The sequence below is a fragment of the Phyllobates terribilis genome, unplaced genomic scaffold, assembly GCF_046119375.1.
Source record: "Phyllobates terribilis strain yellow unplaced genomic scaffold, ASM4611937v1 Scaffold_3__8_contigs__length_932513732, whole genome shotgun sequence".
In the NCBI taxonomy this organism is placed as follows: domain Eukaryota; kingdom Metazoa; phylum Chordata; class Amphibia; order Anura; family Dendrobatidae; genus Phyllobates; species Phyllobates terribilis.
The window spans coordinates 682,062,964-682,082,253 of record NW_027362763.1 but is presented as its reverse complement, the minus strand read 5'-3'; the positions used below and the strand labels follow the sequence as shown (position 1 = coordinate 682,082,253).

The 19,290-nt window shown below is 44.7% G+C and overlaps 1 protein-coding gene across 6 annotated transcripts in view; it reads right to left on the bottom strand.

The window, feature by feature from the left end:
- The window catches only part of CDC42BPA (CDC42 binding protein kinase alpha), a 140,177-nt gene that overhangs the window by 18,173 nt on the left and 102,714 nt on the right, over nt 1-19,290 (bottom strand). For 5 of the 6 annotated variants that reach the window (XM_073671827.1, XM_073671830.1, XM_073671829.1 and 2 more), the window contains 10 exons: nt 11,501-11,606; nt 10,299-10,447; nt 10,003-10,094; nt 9,411-9,487; nt 8,579-8,617; nt 7,630-7,749; nt 4,106-4,186; nt 3,899-4,004; nt 3,528-3,664; nt 3,154-3,293 (listed from right to left, as the gene is read on the bottom strand). In XM_073671827.1, coding sequence (XP_073527928.1) covers nt 3,154-3,293; nt 3,528-3,664; nt 3,899-4,004; nt 4,106-4,186; nt 7,630-7,749; nt 8,579-8,617; nt 9,411-9,487; nt 10,003-10,094; nt 10,299-10,447; nt 11,501-11,606 — 1,047 coding nt within the window. The remainder of the gene's footprint in view (nt 1-3,153; nt 3,294-3,527; nt 3,665-3,898; nt 4,005-4,105; nt 4,187-7,629; nt 7,750-8,578; nt 8,618-9,410; nt 9,488-10,002; nt 10,095-10,298; nt 10,448-11,500; nt 11,607-19,290) is intronic. The other variant, XM_073671828.1, reaches the window with a different exon arrangement.

The following is a 19,290-nucleotide window of genomic DNA, read 5'->3' as shown; positions in this document are numbered from 1 at the left end:
CTGTGTACATACATTACATTACTGATCTTGAGTTACATCCTGTATTATACTCCAGAGCTGCACTCACTATTCTGCTGGTGCAGTCACTGTGTACATACATTACATTACTGATCCGGAGTTACATCCTGTATTATACTCCAGAGCTGCACTCACTATTCTGCTGGTGCAGTCACTGTGTACATACATTACATTACTGATCCGGAGTTACATCCTGTATTATACTCCAGAGCTGCACTCACTATTCTGCAGGTGCAGTCACTGTGTACATACATTACATGACTGATCCTGAGTTACATCCTGTATTATACTCCAGAGCTGCACTCACTATTCTGCTGGTGCAGTCACTGTGTACATACATTACATGACTGATCCTGAGTTACATCCTGTATTATCCTCCAGAGCTGCACTCACTATTCTGCTGGTGCAGTCACTGTGTACATACATTACATTACTGATCCTGAGTTACATCCTGTATTATCCTCCAGAGCTGCACTCACTATTCTGCTGGTGCAGTCACTGTGTACATACATTACATTACTGATCCGGAGTTACATCCTGTATTATACTCCAGAGCTGCACTCACTATTTTGCTGGCACAGTCACGGTGTACATACATTACATTACTGATCCTGAGTTACATTCTGTATTATACTCCAGAGCTGCACTCACTATTCTGCTGGTGCAGTCACTGTGTACATACATTATATTACTGATCCTGAGTTACATCCTGTATTATACTCCAGAGCTGCACTCACTATTCTGCTGGTGTAGTCACTGTGCACATACATTACATTACTGATCCTGAGTTACATCCTGTATTATACTCCAGAGCTGCACTCACTGTATACATACATTACATTACTGATCCTGTATTATACTCCAGAGCTGCACTCACTATTCTGCTGGTACATTCACTGTGTACATACATTACATTACTGATCCTGAGTTACATCCTGTATTATACTCCAGAGCTGCACTCACTATTCTGCTGGTGCAGTCACTGTGTACATACAGTCATGGCCAAAAGTATTGAGAATGAGACAAATAGTAATTTTTCCAAAGTTTACTGCTTCATTTTTTGTAATGTAAATTTGCATATACTCCTGAATGTCAAAGAGTGATCAGCTTAACAGCAATTACTGTACTTGCCAAGTCAATATTTGCCCAGAAAATGAACTTTAACCCCCAAAACACATTTCAACATCATTGCAGTCCTGCCTTAAAAGGAGCAGCTAACATCGTTTTAGTGATTGATCCATTAACACAGGTGTGGGTGTTGATGAGGACAGGGCTGGCGATCAATCAGTCATGATTAAGTAAGAATGACATCACTGGACACTTTAAAAGGAGGCTGGTTCTTGGTATCATTGTTTCTCTTCAGTTAACCATGGTTATCTCTAAAGAAACACGTGCAGCCACCATTGCACTGCACAAAAATGGCCTAACAGGGAAGAGTATCGCAGCTACAAAGATTGCACCTCAGTCAACAATCTATCGCATCATCAAGAACTTCAAGGAGAGAGCTTCCATTGTTGTCAAAAAGGCTCCAGGGCGCCCAAGAAAGACGAGCAAGCGCCAGGACCGTATCTTAAAACTGTTTCAGCTGCGGGATCGGACTACCAGCAGTGCCGAGCTTGCTCAGGAATGGCAGCAGGCTGGTGTGAGTGCTTCTGCACGCACTGTGAGGCGGAGACTCTTTGAGCAAGGGCTGGTTTCAAGGAGGGCAGCAAAGAAGCCACTTCTCTCCAGAAAAAACATCAGGGACCGACTGATATTCTGCAAAAGGTACAGGGAGTGGACTGCTGAGGACTGGGGCAAAGTCGTTTTCTCTGATGAATCCCCTTTTCGATTGTTTGGGACATCTGGAAAACAGCTTATTCGGAGAAGAAGAGGTGAGCGCTACCACCAGTCTTGTCTCATGCCAACTGTAAAGCATCCTGAAACCATTCATGTGTGGGGTTGCTTCTCAGCCAAGGGAATCGGCTCACTCACAGTCTTGCCTAAAAACACAGCCATGAATAAAGAATGGTACCAGAATGTCCTCCAAGAGCAACTTCTCCCAACCGTCCAAGAGCAGTTTGGCGCCCAACAATGCCTTTTCCAGCATGATGGAGCACCTTGCCATAAAGCAAAGGTGATAACTAAATGGCTCATGGAACAAAACATAGAGATTTTGGGTCCATGGCCTGGAAACTCCCCAGATCTTAATCCCATTGAGAACTTGTGGTCAATCATCAAGAGACGGGTGGACAAACAAAAACCAACAAATTCTGGCAAAATTCAAGCATTGATTATGCAAGAATGGACTGCTATCAGTCAGGATTTGGTCCAAAAGTTGATTGAGAGCATGCCAGGGAGAATTACAGAGGTCTTGAAGAAGAAGGGGCAACACTGCAAATATTGACTTGCTGCATTAACTCATTCTAACTGTCAATATAACCTATTGGTACTCATAATATGATTGCAATTATATTTCTGTATGTGATATAAACATCAGACAAACACTAATAAAAACCAGAGGCCAGCAGATCATGTGAAAATATAATTTTGGTGTCATTCTCAAAACTTTTGGCCATGACTGTACATTACATTACTGATCCTGAGTTACATGCTGTATTATACTCCAGAGCTGCACTCACTATTCTGCTGGTGCAGTCACTGTGTACATACATTACTGATCCCGAGTTACATCCTGTATTATACTCCAGAGCTGCACTCACTATTCTGCTGGTGCAGTCACTGTGTACATACATTACATTACTGATCCTGAGTTACATGCTGTATTATACTCCAGAGCTGCACTCACTATTCTGCTGGTGCAGTCACTGTGTACATACATTACTGATCCCGAGTTACATCCTGTATTATACTCCAGAGCTGCACTCACTATTCTGCTGGTGCAGTCACTGTGTACATACATTACATTACTGATCCTGAGTTACATGCTGTATTATACTCCAGAGCTGCACTCACTATTCTGCTGGTGCAGTCACTGTGTACATACATTACTGATCCCGAGTTACATCCTGTATTATACTCCAGAGCTGCACTCACTATTCTGCTGGTGCAGTCACTGTGTACATACATTACATTACTGATCCTGAGTTACATCCTGCATTATACTCCAGAGCTGCACTCACTGTCATTCCTTACCTCATATCGATCACCTGGCTCACTACACAGGACGGTTGGGACGACTTTCCTTCCGGGACATCATATAAGAAGAGCTTGAAGTCGCACACTACGGCCAGCGCTCGCTGCCAGCCCTTCTTTACTCCTGCCGGTTTGGGCACCTGGAAAGAGAAACCAAATAACATTAATACTCCACCATTCTGCATACCGCCTGTGGTGCAGCCTCAGCACAGACCGGAAGAGTTGTCATAGGGACATAGGAACTTTCATCTAGGAGCCTTACAGTGATTCTAAGCTTTTAAGAACTACAAGTCCCAGCACATGACGTTGGTAGGAAAGGTAATAACTTTGATCAGGCAGATTTCTCAGCGATCTGACCAGCACATGTCACTTACACGGACGTGGCCTTCGTAAGCCGTCCCGATTCCTTTCTGGGGGTCGATGCCCAGGGGTCCCTTGGTCTGCTCCGGGGGGATGGGGCACACGGAAGGCGCTTTATCCGCACAGGTCACATGGCAAGAAAAGCCGCACACTGGAAACAGAAACAATAATCAGCTGACTGCAGGACGGGATCCCCGGTGATCGGCTGGGATCTGCAGCGCCACCCCAGGACAAACTAAGTATTGCAGTGAAATCCCAGGATGCGGCACGCCCTGTAGTGAAGTTGTCGCACTTTACAGCTGCTGTCTGAGCAGCGAATGTCATCAGGAATTTTCTACCCAGACCCCCTATATCGTCCCTATATCCCCCCTATATACCCCCTCACCTTCACAGGTGCAGCCCTGCCGGATGAGCCCCACCATCAGCGAGGTGCACTGGTTACACTTTGTCGGAGCGGTGAAACTCTTCACAACAAACTGATGAGCTTTTGGCTGCGAGAAAAGAAAAATAAATTAATCAAAAGTATTGAAAAAGCCGACGCAGCCGGGAAAAGTGGAGGAGGGGCGATCGGCGGCAGCGTCACCAGCGTTACCTTAGGAGTGGAGGGGCCCGAGCTCAGGTACGAAGCTCTGATTGTCGGTGTCTGAACGGAGCGCGGCGGGTGGTCTGCGGTCTGGAAAAAGACAAGGGGCTCACGTCAAGGGTTAATATCAGGGGTCCGGTCCTTCACAAGAGGGTCGACCTGCTACAAGATTCATACAAGGAGCAGAGTCCTGCACAGATGACCGAGACCAGGCAGAAGCCGCAGGGCAGAGACCCGGCACCAGGCAGAAGCCGCAGGGCAGAGACCCGGCACCAGGCAGAAGCCGCAGGGCAGAGGCCCGGCACCAGGCAGAAGCCGCAGGGCAGAGACCCGGCACCAGGCAGAAGCCGCAGGGCAGAGGCCCGGCACCAGGCAGAAGCCGCAGGGCAGAGACTCGGCACCAGGCAGAAGCCGCAGGGCAGAGGCTCGGCACCACGCAAAAGCCGCAGGGCAGAGGCCCGGCACCAGGCAGAAGCCGCAGGGCAGAGGCCCGGCACCAGGCAGAAGCCGCAGGGCAGAGGCCCGGCACCAGGCAGAAGCCGCAGGGCAGAGGCCCGGCACCAGGCAGAAGCCGCAGGGCAGAGGCCCGGCACCAGGCAGAAGCCGCAGGGCAGAGGCCCGGCACCAGGCAGAAGCCGCAGGGCAGAGGCCCGGCACCAGGCAGAAGCCGCAGGGCAGAGGCCCGGCACCAGGCAGAAGCCGCAGGGCAGAGGCCCGGCACCAGGCAGAAGCCGCAGGGCAGAGGCCCGGCATCAGGCAGAAGCCGCAGGGCAGAGGCCCGGCACCAGGCAGAAGCCGCAGGGCAGAGGCCCGGCACCAGGCAGAAGCCGCAGGGCAGAGGCCCGGCACCAGGCAGAAGCCGCAGGGCAGAGGCCCGGCACCAGGCAGAAGCCGCAGGGCAGAGGCCCGGCACCAGGCAGAAGCCGCAGGGCAGAGGCCCGGCACCAGGCAGAAGCCGCAGGGCAGAGGCCTGGCACCAGGCAGAAGCCGCAGGGCAGAGACCCGGCACCAGGCAGAGGCCCGGCACCAGGCAGAAGCCGCAGGGCAGAGACTCGGCACCAGGCAGAAGCCGCAGGGCAGAGACTCGGCACCAGGCAGAAGCCGCAGGGAACAGGCCCGGCACCAGGCAGAAGCCGCAGGGCAGAGGCCCGGCACCAGGCAGAAGCCGCAGGGCAGAGGCCCGGCACCAGGCAGAAGCCGCAGGGCAGAGGCCCGGCACCAGGCAGAAGCCGCAGGGCAGAGGCCCGGCATCAGACAGAAGCCGCAGGGCAGAGGCCCGGCACCAGGCAGAAGCCGCAGGGCAGAGGCCCGGCACCAGGCAGAAGCCGCAGGGCAGAGGCCCGGCACCAGGCAAAAGCCGCAGGGCAGAGGCCCGGCACCAGGCAGAAGCCGCAGGTCAGAGACCCGGCACCAGGCAGAAGCCGCAGGGCAGAGACCCGGCACCAGGCAGAAGCCGCAGGGCAGAGACCCGGCACCAAGCAGAAGCCCGGCACCAGGCAGAAGCCGCAGGGCAGAGGCCCGGCACCAGGCAGAAGCCGCAGGGCAGAGGCCCGGCACCAGGCAGAAGCCGCAGGGCAGAGGCCCGGCACCAGGCAGAAGCCGCAGGGCAGAGGCCCGGCATCAGGCAGAAGCCGCAGGGCAGAGGCCCGGCACCAGGCAGAAGCCGCAGGGCAGAGGCCCGGCACCAGGCAGAAGCCGCAGGGCAGAGGCCCGGCACCAGGCAGAAGCCGCAGGGCAGAGGCCCGGCACCAGGCAGAAGCCGCAGGGCAGAGGCCCGGCACCAGGCAGAAGCCGCAGGGCAGAGACTCGGCACCAGGCAGAAGCCGCAGGGCAGAGACCCGGCACCAGGCAGAAGCCGCAGGGCAGAGACCCGGCATCAGGCAGAAGCCGCAGGGCAGAGGCCCGGCACCAGGCAGAAGCCGCAGGGCAGAGACCCGGCACCAGGCAGAAGCAGCAAAGATCTGCAGGGTGTTAACCCTCCATACACTGCAGATAAGGGGGTGTCAGGGAGTGTTACCCCTCATAAACTGCAGATAAGGGGGTGTCAGGGGGCGTTACCCCTCCATACACTGCAGATAAGGGGGTGTGAGGGCGTTACCTCTCCATACATTGCAGATAACGGGGGTATCAGGGGGTGTTACCCCTCCATACACAACAGATAAGGGGGTGTCAGGGAGCGTTACCTCTCTATACACTGCAGATAAGGGGGGTGTCAGGGGGTGTTACCCCTCCATACACTGCAGATAAGGGGGTGTCAGGGGGAGTTACCCCTCCCATACACTGCAGATAAGGGGGTGTCAGGGGGCGTTACCCCCTCTATACACTGCAGATAAGGGGGTGTCAGGGGGCTTACCCCTCCATACACTGCAGCTAAGGGGGTGTCAGGGGGCGTTACCTCTCCATACACTGCAGATAAGGGGGTGTCAGGGGGAGTTACCCCTCCATACACTGCAGATAAGGGGGTGTCAGGGGGCGTTACCCCTCCATACACTGCAGATAAGGGGGGTGTCAGTGAGCGTTACCCCCTCCATACACTGCAGATAAGGGGGTGTCAGGGGGAGTTACCCCTCCATACACTGCAGATAAGGGGGTGTGATGGGGCGTTACCTCTCCATAGACTGCAGATAAGGGGGTGTCAGGGGGAGTTACCCCTCCATACACTGCAGATAAGGGGGTCTCGGGGTGTTGCCTCTCCATACACTGCAGATAAGGGGGTGTCACCCCTCCATACACTGCAGATAAGGGGGTGTCAGGGGGTGTTACCCCTCCATAGACTGCAGATAAGGGGGTGTCAGGGGGTGTTACCCCTCCATAGACTGCAGATAAGGGGGTGTCAGGGGGTGTTACCCCTCCATACACTGCAGATAAGAGGGTCTCGGGGTGTTACCTCTCCATACACTGCAGATAAGGGGGTGTCAGGGGGTGTTACCCCTCCATACACTGCAGATAAGGGGGATGTCAGGGGGTGTTACCCCTCCATACACTGCAGATAAGGGGGTGTCAGGGGGAGTTACCCCTCCATACACTGCAGATAAGGGGGTGTCCGAGGGCATTACCTCTCCATACACTGCAGATAAGACGGTGTCAGGGAGTGTTACCCCTCCATACACTGCAGATAAGGGGGGTGTCACCCCTCCATACACTGCAGATAAGGGGGTGTCAGGGGGTGTTACCCCTCCATAGACTGCAGATAAGGGGGTGTCAGGGGGTGTTACCCCTCCATAGACTGCAGATAAGGGGGTGTTACCCCTCCATACACTGCAGATAAGAGGGTCTCGGGGTGTTACCTCTCCATACACTGCAGATAAGGGGGTGTCAGGGGGTGTTACCCCTCCATACACTGCAGATAAGGGGGGTGTCAGGGGGTGTTACCCCTCCATACACTGCAGATAAGGGGGTGTCAGGGGGAGTTACCCCTCCATACACTGCAGATAAGGGGGTGTCCGAGGGCATTACCTCTCCATACACTGCAGATAAGACGGTGTCAGGGAGTGTTACCCCTCCATACACTGCAGATAAGGGGGTCTCGTTACCTCTCCAGCTTCGATGTCGCTCATGGTGGACGGGGATCTGGAGCGCGATATGACCTGAGATTTTGCGTCCTCGTCTCGTGACGTCGTGTTGGACAAGGTGAAGTTCTCCACAGAATCCATCTGGAAGCAGAAAACAGAAGCCGCCACCTGAGTCCCCGAAACGTGTGACCCCCGATTCTTAATCTGAGGGATGGAAGCAACTTAAAGAGAAAAGGTCACCTAACTCCTGCAAATCATAGGATGAGTGATCGGGAACAGGGGGGCGCCACTCCGCGGGGGGCATCCTGAATGTAAAGCAAGGGGGTGCTCTAATACACATACTGAGGGAGCTAATACAGATAACACATACATAGGCAGCTGTCAGATCCTGCGCCTGACTGTTGGGGGCGATCATGTCACTAAACATCCCCATCTAGCACTTTTTGGGGGCTTCAGACTATTATCTCATATTACACACAGATTAGTATCAGTCCTTTAGATTTCAATATCTCCGCTTGAAGAAAACAATCGTATTATAAGGAGGCTAAAATGGCATGCTGACTGCATTATTGCACAGCTGCTAGTTCGTTACAATGTATCAGTGTAGACAATCATCACAGATCTACTTTTTTGTTACAATGTATCAATCTGTCGTCATTCATCGACAATAATTGGGTCCGTCCTTTTATTCTTATGCCGGCCCTGTGATGGAGGACGCAGTGCACAGAGTGGGGTTTGCTTCAGTGTGTCAGTATTGTTACACGGAGGCTGGATGAGTACCCCCCAATGCAGCTGCTCTGGGGGTACCAGGACAAACATCACCCGATTATTCCTGACGTAAAGCGTTGTGGGGCAGGCACTCGGCATGCAGCAGTGGAGACAGAAGAAGCCTGGAATGGACCATGTAAATCAAAGACATTTATACCACAGGCAGAAAAGGGGGAGCACACAAAGCAAGACAGCCTCTTACACGTCTGCCTTTACTGGCCGGGATGCAAGCCGGAGACCGCTTCAGGAGAGAGGAGAACAGGTTACACACAGCGCTGGACATACAGATACACAGCAGGGAAGCGCCGCGCATTTATTGCTTGCTGTTCCTCTTTTCAACCACCAGAGGGAGCTAGAGTACTGAAAATACTATGAATCCATTTTTTCCCCGGGGGCCCAGCAGGATTTTAGGGGAATAGATCGGCTGTATCCTATGTGATTATATTAACTCCTTCGCTCACAGTATGCAAAAATTATTGATTGGAACGCAATGTATACCGAGCAGGACAGCTCACAGAAATGTAACAGCGCGGCTCGTGCACGAGAACGCAAATAGCACAGAAGGACGTACGAGGACAGATCAAGGGGCTCACGTAATTTATCTTTAACCCTACGCTAGCTAATCCTCGGTACTTGTGCTGCCTCCTAGTGAGAGGTAAAGGTAAGACAGATAACGCCACTGGGGATTTTCCCATCACGAATCATATTTCTATCCAGAAATGGCTGATAACAGATTGCACTAAACTGCACAGCAAGCACTGGTAATATAATCTGAGTTCAATGCTCCTTTAAGAAAAAAGCGACTTTAAGAAATGAGCCATTTACTGGAGAGATGTGCTTATACAAAGCAGTTGAATCTGAACAATCAGTGCTGCAGTGTAAAGCAATGCAGCAGAGCCAAGACCTAATCCCACCATAATGATATAGGTCAAACCATAAATGTAGCATTAACCCTGCGGGGTGTACGACCCAGTGACCACTAATCCGATCCCGAGGTCAGGCACATTATACAGGGCGGGATAGACGTCACTCACCTCAAACTGGTCCAGCACAGAGTTAGGGGCATTAAGAAACGCTAGGAAGGAATTCTGGGATTCCTGATGCTTCACACCTACGGGGGCAACACAGACAAAATATATCAGTGGACACATCACATGTAACTGGAAAATTTGTCCCACAGCAGCACAGAGGATTTCAGGATTGGAGTGTGCAGATCTTATGGGGCGCAATGTGCTGTCCCCACTCGTGTAATGTTAGTGAAGACAGGGCTCTATATGGCATCGTCATAATGGGAGGAGGCGGTGCAAGCTCCCACAGCAGCACAGAGGATTTCAGGATTGGAGTGTGCAGATCTTATGGGGCGCAATGTGCTGTCCCCGCTCGTGTAAAGTTAGTGAAGACAGGGCTCTATATGGCATGGTCATAATGGGAGGAGGCTGTGCAAGCTCCCACAGCAGCACAGAGGATTTCAGGATTGGAGTGTGCCGATCTTGCAATGATGTTAGTGAGTGTCCTAGTCTGTGGCAGATGATCAGTCCACGAGTAGGAGACAGATCAATGGCGGGAAAGTTCGTTATTGCAGACGACACTAATTTTCCCACCTATGTTTCGGACCCGAGTCGTTACCTTTTTCTGATCTGAATTCCTCAGTTTCCCATTTGAGTTTCTCAATCTCCGTCACGAGATCCTGGTTCTTCTTTTCAGATTCCTGAAGTTTACTGACAAAAAATAAATGAATAAACTTGTGAGCTGCATGTGCAGAAACGGCCACTAGATGGTGACATTACACCATGTGACTATGAGATGCAACCATGGCGGAGGTGTAAGACCAGAGCCGTCTCTCCAGGAGGCAGAAGTGTGACCTGAGGGAAAACCCTCAACAGTGCCGGGGGAAAACATGGAGCGGGGAATGGAGCACGCACCATTCACTGGCAATAATGGCCGCCTTCGCCTTATTCAGCTCCTCCTGGATGGTTTGCTTGGCGCGGATCTCAGCGTCCAGTGCGGACTGCAGCTCCAGCCTGGCCGACATATCCAGCTTGGCAAGACGTCGCATTTTCCAAGGCATGTCCTGCAATGGAAGCAGAGAGCACTGTCATGGGGGCACTGGACTGTCATGGGGGCACTGAGGCAGATTAATGATTACACTAACTGCCAGAAGAAGCTGCCATGTGACCAGTGATGTCATTACTGGCGGCCCTCCCTGGAGTCATGTGACTAGTGATGCCATTACTGGCGGCCCTCCCTGGAGTCAGGTGACCAGTGATGTCATAATTGGAGGCCCCCCTGGAGTCATGTGACCAGTGATGTCATTACAGGCGGCCCTCCCTGGAGTCATGTGACCAGTGATGCCATTACTGGCGGCCCTCCCTGGAGTCATGTGACCAGTGATGCCATTACTGGCGGCCCTCCCTGGAGTCATGTGACCAGTGATGCCATTACTGGCGGCCCTCCCTGGAGTCATGTGACCAGTGATGTCATTACAGGCGGCCCTCCCTGGAGTCATGTGACCAGTGATGTCATTACAGGCGGCCCTACCTGGAGTCATGTGACCAGTGATGCCATTACTGGCGGCACTCCCTGGAGTCATGTGACCAGTGATGTCATTACAGGCGGCCCTACCTGGAGTCATGTGACCAGTGATGCCATTACAGGCGGCCCTCCCTGGAGTCATGTGACCAGTGATGCCATTACTGGCGGCACTCCCTGGAGTCATGTGACCAGTGATGCCATTACTGGCGGCACCCCTGGAGTCATGTGACCAGTGATGTCATTACAGGCGGCCCTCCCTGGAGTCATGTGACCAGTGATGTCATTACAGGCGGCCCTCCCTGGAGTCATGTGACCAGTGATGTCATTACAGGCGGCCCTACCTGGAGTCATGTGACCAGTGATGCCATTACAGGCGGCCCTCCCTGGAGTCATGTGACCAGTGATGTCATTACAGGCGGCCCTACCTGGAGTCATGTGACCAGTGATGCCATTACAGGCGGCCCTCCCTGGAGTCATGTGACCAGTGATGCCATTACTGGCGGCACTCCCTGGAGTCATGTGACCAGTGATGCCATTACTGGCGGCCCCCCTGGAGTCATGTGACCAGTGACAACATCAGAACGTCTCTTACTGTGGCTCTGGCTCCGAGGCTAGAATTCCTCAGAGTCTCCAGCTCCTCCGTCATCTTGGAGGCCAAGGCCTGTAGATAGCCGCGCGCGTCCTTCTCATCACTGACCCTAGGAGGAAACACAAAAATCATCAGACACGATCAGGAAAAGATGGAGGTCACAGATTCGAAGTAGAAGGGGTGACCAAACAGAAATGCAGAAGCAGGGAATGTCCAGAAAAGGTGACAACCACGGACAAAAGTGCACGCGTAGCAGCTGTCACCATCCTCTCCGCTATAAACCCCCTTTATATTTTTGTCCTGCAGAGCGTCCGTGTGATAAAGCCCGAGACACTGCCCAACATCCTCCAGCACCGGCCGGGGAGGCTCTGCAGGACAGGAAGGGTTAACACTGGGAGCTGCCCCTAATAACGCGCCTGGCTGCCGTCCAGAGCGCGGCTCCGTCATGCTGAATGTCCACGGTGAGGGGGAACTTTCCAAAACTTTACCCAAATAAGGACAGTGATGGCGGGAGATGAGCCGGGGCCACGCTTCCATAAAAAGCCAAAATGCACTGCAGAGTGCAGAGAACCAACGGCGAGGCCGGGATCCATGCACATAAAAGTAAGTGACCCCCTGATCACAGATAACCCAATCCAGCAGGGTCTTATAAAATAAAGGTATAAAACTAAGAAAGAAAAAGCGTCTTCTGTCAAAAAACCTACAGATACTGACTTCATTATATCATCTCTACCCAGGAAACCATGAAGAGCAGTATTATAGTAGTTATATTCTTGTACATAGGGGGCAGTATTATAGTAGTTATATTCTTGTACATAGGAGCAGTATTATAGTAGTTATATTCTTGTACATAGGAGCAGTATTATAGTAGTTATATTCTTGTACATAGGGACAGTATTATAGTAGTTATATTCTTGTACATAGGGGCAGTATTATAGTAGTTATATTCTTGTACATAGGAGCAGTATTATAGTAGTTATATTCTTGTACATAGGGGCAGTATTATAGTAGTTATATTCTTGTACATAGGAGCAGTATTATAGTAGTTATATTCTTGTACATAGGAGCAGTATCATGGTAGTTATATTCTTGTACATAGGGACAGTATTATAGTAGTTATATTCTTGTACATAGGAGCAGTATTATAGTAGTTATATTCTTGTACATAGAGAGCAGTATTATAGTAGTTATATTCTTGTACATAGAGGGCAGTATTATAGTAGTTATATTCTTGTACATAGAGGGCAGTATTATAGTAGTTATATTCTTGTACATAGGGGACAGTATTATAGTAGTTATATTCTTGTACATAGGGAGCAGTATTATAGTAGTTATATTCTTGTACATAGGGAGCAGTATTATAGTAGTTATATTCTTGTACATAGGAGCAGTATTATAGTAGTTATATTCTTGTACATAGGAGCAGTATTATAGTAGTTATATTCTTGTACATAGGAGCAGTATTATAGTAGTTATATTCTTGTACATAGAGGGCAGTATTATAGTAGTTATATTCTTGTACATAGAGGGCAGTATTATAGTAGTTATATTCTTGTACATAGGGGACAGTATTATAGTAGTTATATTCTTGTACATAGGAGCAGTATTATAGTAGTTATATTCTTGTACATAGAGAGCAGTATTATAGTAGTTATATTCTTGTACATAGAGGGCAGTATTATAGTAGTTATATTCTTGTACATAGAGGGCAGTATTATAGTAGTTATATTCTTGTACATAGGGGACAGTATTATAGTAGTTATATTCTTGTACATAGGGAGCAGTATTATAGTAGTTATATTCTTGTACATAGGGAGCAGTATTATAGTAGTTATATTCTTGTACATAGGAGCAGTATTATAGTAGTTATATTCTTGTACATAGGAGCAGTATTATAGTAGTTATATTCTTGTACATAGGAGCAGTATTATAGTAGTTATATTCTTGTACATAGAGGGCAGTATTATAGTAGTTATATTCTTGTACATAGAGGGCAGTATTATAGTAGTTATATTCTTGTACATAGGGGACAGTATTATAGTAGTTATATTCTTGTACATAGGGAGCAGTATTATAGTAGTTATATTCTTGTACATAGGGAGCAGTATTATAGTAGTTATATTCTTGTACATAGGGGGCAGTATTATAGTAGTTATATTCTTGTACATAGGAGCAGTATTATAGTAGTTATATTCTTGTACATAGGGGCAGTATTACAGTAGTTATATTCTTGTACATAGGAGCAGTATTATAGTAGTTATATTCTTGTACATAGGAGCAGTATCATGGTAGTTATATTCTTGTACATAGGGACAGTATTATAGTAGTTATATTCTTGTACATAGGAGCAGTATTATAGTAGTTATATTCTTGTACATAGAGAGCAGTATTATAGTAGTTATATTCTTGTACATAGAGGGCAGTATTATAGTAGTTATATTCTTGTACATAGAGGGCAGTATTATAGTAGTTATATTCTTGTACATAGGGGACAGTATTATAGTAGTTATATTCTTGTACATAGGGAGCAGTATTATAGTAGTTATATTCTTGTACATAGGGAGCAGTATTATAGTAGTTATATTCTTGTACATAGGAGCAGTATTATAGTAGTTATATTCTTGTACATAGAGAGCAGTATTATAGTAGTTATATTCTTGTACATAGGGGGCAGTATTATAGTAGTTATATTCTTGTACATAGGGAGCAGTATTATAGTAGTTATATTCTTGTACATAGGGAGCAGTATTATAGTAGTTATATTCTTGTACATAGGAGCAGTATTATAGTAGTTATATTCTTGTACATAGGGGGCAGTATTATAGTAGTTATATTCTTGTACATAGAGGGCAGTATTATAGTAGTTATATTCTTGTACATAGGGGACAGTATTATAGTAGTTATATTCTTGTACATAGGGAGCAGTATTATAGTAGTTATATTCTTGTACATAGGGAGCAGTATTATAGTAGTTATATTCTTGTACATAGGAGCAGTATTATAGTAGTTATATTCTTGTACATAGGGGTAGTATTATAGTAGTTATATTCTTGTACATAGGGAGCAGTATTATAGTGGTTATATTCTTGTATATAGGGGGCATTATTATAGTAGTTATATTCTTGTACATAGAGGGCAGTATTATAGTAGTTATATTCTTGTACATAGGAGCAGTATTATAGCAGTTATATTCTTGTACATAGGGGGCAGTATTATAGTACTTATATTCTTGTACATAAGAGCAGTATTATAGTAGTTATATTCTTGTACATAAGAGCAGTATTATAGTAGTTATATTCTTGTACATAGGGGGCAGTATTATAGTAGTTATATTCTTGTACATAAGAGCAGTATTATAGTAGTTATATTCTTGTACATAAGAGCAGTATTATAGTAGTTATATTCTTGTACATAGGGGGCAGCATTATAGTAGTTATATTCTTATACATAGGGGCAGTATTATAGTAGTTATATTCTTGTACATAGGGGCAGTATTATAGTAGTTATATTCTTGTACATAGGGGGCAGTATTATAGTAGTTATATTCTTGTACATAGAGGGCAGTATTATAGCAGTTATATTCTTGTACATAGGAGCAGTATTATAGTAGTTATATTCTTGTACATAGGGAGCAGTATTATAGCAGTTATATTCTTGTATATAGGGGGCATTATTATAGTAGTTATATTCTTGTACATAGAGGGCAGTATTATAGCAGTTATATTCTTGTACATAGGGGGCAGTATTATAGTAGTTATATTCTTGTACATAGGAGCAGTATTATAGTAGTTATATTCTTGTATATAGGGGGCATTATTATAGTAGTTATATTCTTGTACATAGAGGGCAGTGTTATAGCAGTTATATTCTTGTACATAGGGGGCAGTATTATAGTAGTTATATTCTTGTACATAGGAGCAGTATTATAGTAGTTATATTCTTGTACATAGGGGAGCAGTATTATAGTATTTATATTCTTGAACATAGGAGCAGTATTATAGTAGTTATATTCTTGTACATAGGGGCAGTATTATAGTAGTTATATTCTTGTATATGGGGCAGTATTATAGAAGTTATATTCTTATATATGGGGCAGTATTATAGTAGTTATATTCTTGTACATAGTGGCAGTATTCTAGTAGTTATATTCTTGTACATAGGAGCAGTATTATAGTAGTTATATTCTTGTACATAGGAGCAGTATTATAGTAGTTATATTCTTGTATATAGGGGCAGTATTATAGTAGTTATATTCTTGTACATAGGAGCAGTATTATAGCAGTTATATTCCTGTACATAGGGAGCAGTATTATAGTAGTTATATTCTTGAACATAGGAGCAGTATTATAGTAGTTATATTCTTGTACATAGGGGCAGTATTATAGTAGTTATATTCTTGTACATAGGGGCAGTATTATAGTAGTTATATTCTTGTATATGGGGCAGTATTATAGTAGTTATATTCTTGTACATAGAGGCAGTATTATAGTAGTTATATTCTTGTACATAGGGAGCAGTATTATAGTGGTTATATTCTTGTACATAGAGGGCAGTATTATAGCAGTTATATTCTTGTACATAGGGGGCAGTATTATAGTAGTTATATTCTTGTACATAAGAGCAGTATTATAGTAGTTATATTCTTGGACATAAGAGCAGTATTATAGTAGTTATATTCTTGTACATAGGGGGCAGTATTATAGTAGTTATATTCTTGTACATAGGGGCAGTATTATAGTAGTTATATTCTTGTACATAGGGGCAGTATTATAGTAGTTATATTCTTGTACATAGGGGGCAGTATTATAGTAGTTATATTCTTGTACATAGAGGGCAGTATTATAGCAGTTATATTCTTGTACATAGGAGCAGTATTATAGTAGTTATATTCTTGTACATAGGGAGCAGTATTATAGCAGTTATATTCTTGTATAAAGGGGGCATTATTATAGTAGTTATATTCTTGTACATAGAGGGCAGTATTATAGCAGTTATATTCTTGTACATAGGGGGCAGTATTATAGTAGTTATATTCTTGTACATAGGAGCAGTATTATAGTAGTTATATTCTTGTATATAGGGGGCATTATTATAGTAGTTATATTCTTGTACATAGAGGGCAGTGTTATAGCAGTTATATTCTTGTACATAGGGGGCAGTATTATAGTAGTTATATTCTTGTACATAGGGGAGCAGTATTATAGTATTTATATTCTTGAACATAGGAGCAGTATTATAGTAGTTATATTCTTGTACATAGGGGCAGTATTATAGTAGTTATATTCTTGTACATAGGAGCAGTATTATAGTAGTTATATTCTTGTATATAGGGGGCATTATTATAGTAGTTATATTCTTGTACATAAAGGGCAGTGTTATAGCAGTTATATTCTTGTACATAGGGGGCAGTATTATAGTAGTTATATTCTTGTACATAGGGGAGCAGTATTATAGTATTTATATTCTTGAACATAGGAGCAGTATTATAGTAGTTATATTCTTGTACATAGGGGCAGTATTATAGTAGTTATATTCTTGTATATGGGGCAGTATTATAGAAGTTATATTCTTATATATGGGGCAGTATTATAGTAGTTATATTCTTGTACATAGTGGCAGTATTATAGTAGTTATATTCTTGTACATAGGAGCAGTATTATAGTAGTTATATTCTTGTACATAGGAGCAGTATTATAGTAGTTATATTCTTGTACATAGGAGCAGTATTATAGCAGTTATATTCCTGTACATAGGGAGCAGTATTATAGTAGTTATATTCTTGAACATAGGAGCAGTATTATAGTAGTTATATTCTTGTACATAGGGGCAGTATTATAGTAGTTATATTCTTGTACATAGGGGCAGTATTATAGTAGTTATATTCTTGTATATGGGGCAGTATTATAGTAGTTATATTCTTGTACATAGGTGGCAGTATTAAAGTAGTTATATTCTTGAACATAGGAGCAGTATTATAGTAGTTATATTCTTGTACATAGGGGCAATATTATAGTAGTTATATCCTTGTATATGGGGCAGTATTATAGAAGTTATATTCTTGTATATGGGGCAGTATTATAGTAGTTATATTCTTGTACATAGTGGCAGTATTATAGTAGTTATATTCTTGTACATAGGAGCAGTATTATAGTAGTTATATTCTTGTACATAGCAGGCAGTATTATAGTAGTTATCTTCTTGTATATAGGGGGCAGTATTATAGTAGTTATATTCTTGTACATAGGGGGCAGTATTCTAGTAGTTATACTCTTGTACATAGGGGCAGTATTATAGTAGTTATATTCTTGTACATAGGAGCAGTATTATAGTAGTTATATTCTTGTGCATAGGGGCAGTATTATAGTAGTTATATTCTTGTATATGGGGCAGTATTATAGCAGTTATATTCTTGTACATAGGGGCAGTATTATAGCAGTTATATTCTTGTACATAACAGGCAGTATTATAGTAGTTATCTTCTTGTACATAGTGGCAGTATTATAGTAGTTATCTTCTTGTACATAGTGGCAGTATTATAGTAGTTATCTTCTTGTATATAGGGGGCAGTATTATAGTAGTTATATTCTTGTACATAGGGGGCAGTTTTATAGTAGCTATATTCTTGTACATGGGGGCAGTATTATAGTAGTTATATTCCTGTACATCGGAGCAGTATTATAGTAGTTATATTCTTGTACATAGGGGCAGTATTATAGCAGTTATCTTCTTATACATAGCAGGCAGTATTATAGCAGTTATATTCTTGTATATAGGGGGCAGTATTATAGTAGTTATATTCTTGTTCGTAGGGGCAGTATTATAGCAGTTATATTCTTGTACATAGCAGGCAGTATTATAGTAGTTATATTCTTGTATATAGGGGCAGTATTATAGCAGTTATCTTCTTACACATAGCAGGCAGTATTATAGTAGTTATATTCTTGTATATAGGGGGCAGTATTATAGTAGTTATATTCTTGTTCGTAGGGGCAGTGTTATAGCAGTTATATTCTTGTACATAGCAGGCAGTATTATAGTAGTTATATTCTTGTACATAGGGGGCAGCATTATAGTAAATATATTCTTGTACATAGGGGCAGTATTATAATAGTTATATTCTTGTACATAGGGGCAGTGTTATATTAGTTATATTCTTGTACATAGGGGGCAGAATTATAGTAGTTATATTCTTATACATAGGAGCAGTATTATAGTAGTTATATTCTTGTACATAGGGGGCAGTATTATAGTAGTTATATTCTTGTACATAGGAGCAGTATTATAGTAGTTATATTCTTGTACATAGGAGTAGTATTATAGTAGTTATATTCTTGTATATAGGGGCAGTATTATAGTAGTTATATTCTTGTACATAGGAGCAGTATTATAGCAGTTATATTCCTGTACATAGGGAGCAGTATTATAGTAGTTATATTCTTGAACATAGGAGGCAGTATTATAGTAGTTATATTCTTGTACATAGGGGCAGTATTATAGTAATTATATTCTTGTACATAGGGGCAGTATTATAATACTTATATTCTTGTACATAGGGGCAGTGTTATATTAGTTATATTCTTGTACATAGGGGGCAGTATTATAGTAGTTATATTCTTGTACATAGGAGCAGTATTATAGTAGTTATATTCTTGTACATAGGGGGCAGTATTATAGTAGTTATATTCTTGTACATAGGAGCAGTATTATAGTAGTTATATTCTTGTACATAGGAGCAGTATTATAGCAGTTATATTCCTGTACATAGGGAGCAGTATTATAGTAGTTATATTCTT